General features: G+C 37.0%; 1 protein-coding gene across 1 annotated transcript in view; it reads right to left on the reverse strand.

Moving 5' to 3' along the window:
* Window positions 1-4934: 4934 nt before the first annotated feature.
* The window catches only part of PSMA4 (proteasome (prosome, macropain) subunit, alpha type, 4), a 5234-nt gene continuing 4183 nt past the window's right edge, over window positions 4935-5985 (reverse strand). Inside the window, exon 7 of the mRNA XM_010150352.1 lies at window positions 4935-5565. Within this exon, the coding sequence (XP_010148654.1) occupies window positions 5411-5565 (155 nt within the window). The 3' untranslated portion in view covers window positions 4935-5410. The remainder of the gene's footprint in view (window positions 5566-5985) is intronic.

The following is a 5985-nucleotide window of genomic DNA, read 5'->3' on the forward strand; positions in this document are numbered from 1 at the left end:
ACAGAGAGAAAAGATTTGGAAAGAAGGGCTAAATGGCTTTACAGTGTACATCAGCTGCTACATGAAAAATCCTAGATACCAGATTCCTCAGAGAAATGGACCATAATCAACTCAAACAATTTTAGAAACTTTGTACCTTCCTAAAAATGAGCATTACCCAAAGTAGTAATTTCATTAGGCATGTTGTCAATTATCAAAATTCTTTTACATCATGTTCATTTTATAGAAAAAAATAGTGCATGCCTCTGTGTAAATCATGAATCTTTTTGACAACCAAAACAGACCACTTCACGCGTTTGAATCCCTTTCTTAATTTTTGAATTATTGCGATTCTGTATTATCCTGCAGCCATATTTAGGTTGTGCAAGTCTGTGCAAGACATAATGCCGTCAGTACAAGCCATCCGAAGAAAGGCTGCTTACACAGTAGTTTCTGCCAGCACACTTCTAGTGACACGCTGTATTGATTTGAATGGCTTGCAGTAAACTATGGTCATTTCATACGCTGAGAATCTATTTGTGTACTGCATGTCCTCCACGATCGAAATATGTATGTGTTGAAGAATGCAGCATGACTCTTATTTTGAAATACTCAGTGTGATGCAGTGGTCAACCCAAGATTTTAGGGTAAATAAAAATACATTTTAGCTCAAAGCATGGCACAAAACCCCGTTTTATTATTTTGTGATACACTGGAGTTCTGATGTTGTCTGATTGCTCCAAAAATCACTGGGCAATATTTCTACTGAAACTGCAAATCTGTAGTTTTTGATGACAACTGGTCCACCACTGCACTGCACCTGGCATTGCTGAAGTAAGGTTATCACGTAAAACCTGTATTTCTGTTAGCAGCGTACGTGTATTGCAGTAATTGCACTTTAGACCTATAATGTCTGGTCAACAGTGTTATACGTCGTTGCCGCTCAAATGTGCAGGACACAGCAAACTGGTTTTGTTATATAACTATGAATTTGCTGGCAGCTGGGCCCTAGCTAGGCTAAACAGATGCTGTAAGATATAAAAGGATTAAACTGTCTAGCTTACATGCCCAACATTTTGCTAAATATTTCATGTAGCATCATCTGGCGCACATTAATTACGTTGTATTATTACTGTTTTAGAAAAGAGTAGTTATAAATAAGAAGCTATTTTTTCCTGCCAATATGAACTTGGAGCAAAATGTTAATACTAACAGCAGCATGTTAAGTTTAATTTTTATCATTAGGTGAAAGCCTAAACTATTACATGAATAATGTCTGCTATCTTTCAAAGGGTGCTTCTCAGCAGGAGTTGACATCTGAAGGTCCTCACCGAAGTATGTTCTGAGAATCTCCAGTAAATTGGCTGATGGCAGCTTTTACTGTGCACTGAAGAGTACTTTAATTGGAAAGCCAAATGCCAGATTAATCACTGATAAAAATAGCAAGCTGCTCAGTTCTCTTTGTAAATTCAGAAATACTATTTTTTTTTCTGAAGCTGAGTTTTCTCCAGATTAAAGCCAAGAGCTATATAACCAGTGAAGGGTACTCTCAGATCAAGTTATTTTAGAGAGGTTTTTATACTGTAATAAGAATTGCAATTAAAACTTTGAAACAAGGACAACTTTTACTACAGAAAAACCATAATGGAACATACTCTTTAAAGAAAATGAAAGTCATTTACGTAAGTCCCAGAATCTTATCTAGTCTGAACCTACATAACTTCTCTCATGTATGAAGTACCTGAGTGTATTAACTTCCTGGACTTGTACACACTTAGCTATGTTATCTATGTATCACATACAGTTCTGTGGCCTCCAAAACCATTAATTTGAACGTCTTGTAATCATTAATATCTCAGTTTTCACAACAGTGGAGAAGTATTGTTCCTAACTTTAAGATTATGAACAGAAAGATAAATAATTACCTTGGGAATTCATAACATAACAGAAGCAGCAGTCAAACTTAAAGTGTCCTTTGTTTATCGTCATAATTCGGGAGCTTTTGTAACTGACAAGCAAAAATATTTGGATGGATAGGGAAGCATACCTAAAGGAATCGTCTGTCTTCCAATGCACAGTACAGCGTCACTTAAGAAGCAGCCTTAGAAGTTAATTTGACTTCATTTGAACAAAATACAGTCATCTAGAAAACAAGCTAACTTTTTTTTTGAACAGTGACAGATGCAAGGCACAGCACAGGTTTTACTGGAGAAGTGGTAGTTTCATTATCTCCTAAACTACTTAGAATAACAAAACACATGACTATTCATTAGGACAATCTGTGAATATTTGCCCTAACAAGTTCTATCAAGTGAGATATAACCTATCCAGTCTTTAAGTTTCCTAACATCATATTGTGCAAACAGCTTCAAGTAAATACTTTTACCTAATTTGAAACATCTGTCACCTTCCACAGCACCACATGAAGTTATGGTATAAAATAACATTTAATCCACAGCAGTAGCAAATATTTGAAATACTTACATAAACACTGTAAACTCTACGTACACAAACAACCATACAAAGAACAGGAAGATCATTTTGATTAGCAAAGACAAATGTATTGCCAAAATAATTTTTCTGTTCTTCTGACTTAGCTGCAAACCACTCCCAGAAAAGGCACAGATAGTGGTGATTTACTTATTTATTTATTAAACACACAAAGCCAGAATCAACACAATAGGCTTATGCAGTCAAACGCTGCTCTCTTTCTAGGAAAAACAGGTAAGGAACTTGCATTAGAGTGGGGATGTCCTGGGCAGATTCCAGTCAGTAAAAGATCTCCAGCATCTGCTTACTGTCTTACCTTCAAATGCAGAAAAGAATCAGAAATTAGATTTAGTTTAGCAGAACTTTACTGCACATCCTGGATATGAGTGACAGCTAGTTACTTGCCTGTTCCAAGGCAATACTGAGGCTCATCTCACCAGTATCTACTAATGGCACCCAGTAGAGATGGTGTTCTTTAAATTAAATTGGTAATTATTGTTCAAAGAGTATACTCCAAGCATTTGACAATACTTTTACTTTGGGTAAACAAGATCTTTAAATAAATACATACCTTAAAATGTAGTGTAGCTACACAACTTATTGCAATGCTGCAATACATAATGGACTACAGATCAGAAAATTATTTAAGGCATTCTGACTTCTGATTATTACAGTATCTAAGAAGTTCTCCTTTACCTGTAAATGATCCAGTGTTTGGAAAAGAAATGCTATTTGTTAAGAAAAAGATCCATATATATTTGTTATCTCTTCTTTGTTAGGAATGGAAGCATTTAACAAAAAATATTTTAATAAATCTATATCCTGAGCTATCGAATACCTCTTCTAGTTCACTAAACAAACTGCCTATGAGATTTACATACACTGATGAATGCAGACTCAGGTGCTGTAATAGTTTCCTACAAGACAGAAAGCATTGCTGGAGCCTATCATATTTTGTTTCAAGTGATCTTTGAGAAGTTAGAAAAAACTCCATTTTGCTATTGCTGCTTTCAGGGCATATTCCAAGTACTTGTATAACCGTCATCAGTGATCTAGAAATCTGCAAAAGACACTGATATACTGCATTCACAGCATAAAAAAAAATAAGATTGAGCACTGAATTTTCTACAAGAAAATGGAGCTTCAGGTATTTACACAACCCTTTATAATGGAGATTAAATCTTACCCATTGCATGTTGTCTGCAACTGTTGAGGACTTGTACTTGTACTTGTACAACATTCCTATGTTATTATTTGGAAGATCTACTGTTGCACAAGGTACAAATAAAACTCAGTCTAACTTTTATTAGCTACAAAATTTGAATACTAACAAAGTACTAAGTTCAGGACAAAATACTAAAGCAGTTGGCCTGCACTGAGACCTCGGTCGTGCAGCCTGCATAGAACCCACGCCACCCCACACTGCTGTCCGTACAGAGGTTGCCAAAGTGAGCGCAGTACAGCTACACAAGCTGCAGCACAGATGCCTCAAGTCAGATTCTTCCTCTGCCCTCAACAGTGAATCTTACAGCAATGAGCTCAAAAACGGGTTTTGTGGAGACTAAGGGTAATTTCTAGCCATGTTGACAAAGTGCATTTCAACAGTCAAAAATGTCTGAGATCGATTATTAATAAAGCACTGTATGGACTCACTGTTTCTTTCAACGGTCACATTAAATCCGGTAAACACTGCGTATCCCTTGGAATTAAAACAAGCCCACCAACCAACCCCCAAAGAACCCAAAAGCTACAAAGCAAGACGCGATTTAGGGCGAGCCCAAAGGGGCTGGATCAGCGGTATTGCAGTTTGGAATTCACTAGGTAAGGCCTCTCATTTACCCACGTCACTTGAGCGAGCTTTTCAGTTTGCTTTCAGTAACTGAAAGGGTGCAAAATACTTTTCATTAACTTGTTTGCGTCTCCTCTATTAACTCCAGATTATTTTTTTCCCTGAACTAGAAGAGATACTGTTAATCTGAAAATTGTTTTCATTTGCATTCAGTAGAGGAACAATCTGAGCAAGTATTTTTGTAGTTCCTAATTCATGCACAAATATTATGATTTCTCAAGTGTGTAACTAGTTAGTTTTCTAGACTGTTGTCTGCCAGAGAAGGGAGCCAAATTCTCTTGGGAAGTATCAGCAACACTAAATATAGAACATCTCAATTTCCTTTCGGGATAAAATGTTAAATAGTCAACACAGCCTAAAATCATGCACTATTTATTTTCCTATTTGTATTTTGACGAGCTAGCTGAACTTTTTCACATGGCCTTTCTAGAAAGTCTTTCCACTTTGTGTGAATATACCTAGTGTTATGTGAATAAATTCTTAGCAAACATACACTCAAGAAAGGCTATGAGAAACAGATCGCATTTGCTACAGGGCTTGTTTAAAACACTGATGCTTGCAAGACCATCAGTTTGACATTGTTCTGTAACAGAATAAATAGGCCAAAATTAATACCTGGCATGCCAGCACACTTCAATTCTGTATTTGTGAAATGATTTTTCAAACTTAGGAGTCCTTTTCATTACCTGAAAAGGAAAACCCACATATACACAAAATTCTAATACCATATTTGTTCTTTACCAATTAGTATATACCTTGTTTTATAATGGTTTAAAGCGATTAAATCCCTTAAGATTGTGCATATCCAAGCATTACTGAGGAAATAAAGACACCCATCACTATTCTTCTCGAATTTTATTCCATAATAAAAAATAGAAGATGAAAGAAGTAGAGTAGTCAACAATTAAATCAATTATTGGTCAATGTAAGGAGCAGTAAACTAATTATCTGAATGATGATTAAGGACCTGGTTCATCAAAAGTAACTCTGGGTCCTCTGTGGCATATTTGCAGGCTTCCTCGAAACAGAAATCCAGATTATCTTTTACTGAAGCAGGTCCCATATTATGTACAGAACGCTTGATTACACAGTCTATTTTTCCTTCTCTTTTTGTTCTTTTTCCTTCTTTTCACGTTCAGCTTTTGCTTCCTCCTCCTCATGTTGTTTTATCAACTGTTCCACCTCCTTTTGCTTCAGAACCCTTATTACTGTCTTTCCATTCTCTCTTGTCAGTGTTGCAATTTCAACTGAAACATATGGAACAGAGAGCGGCGTTACATTTTGTCCTTCAGACAGCCATCATCAGAAGGGTAAGATTTGTGGTTACAACTGACCATGAAGCAGAAGCTCTAGTCCTGCCTCTACAAAAACACTTGACTGGCAAGACAGAGAGCGGCAGGCCTCTTCTGCAGCACTGTACACAAGCACATTAACACCTCTCCAGTGATTCTTCTACCAGACACGGAGCCAGTTCTGCTACCGCACCAGTGTGCCCTAGGATCCCACAACTGGTCGAGCCCCTGGAGCTGGCCAAGGTGGATCCTTCTCAACTAAGCTACCAGTATGCCTCTCAGGAAGGTTACGGCTGAGAGCTGCTGCATCTTCTAAAAACAGTTGTCAGCTGACTAAAATTCCAATAAACCACATCTAGAGCATATGCATTCCCT

Source organism: Eurypyga helias, unplaced genomic scaffold, assembly GCF_000690775.1.
Source record: "Eurypyga helias isolate BGI_N326 unplaced genomic scaffold, ASM69077v1 scaffold39054, whole genome shotgun sequence".
Classification (NCBI taxonomy): Eukaryota; Metazoa; Chordata; class Aves; order Eurypygiformes; family Eurypygidae; genus Eurypyga; species Eurypyga helias.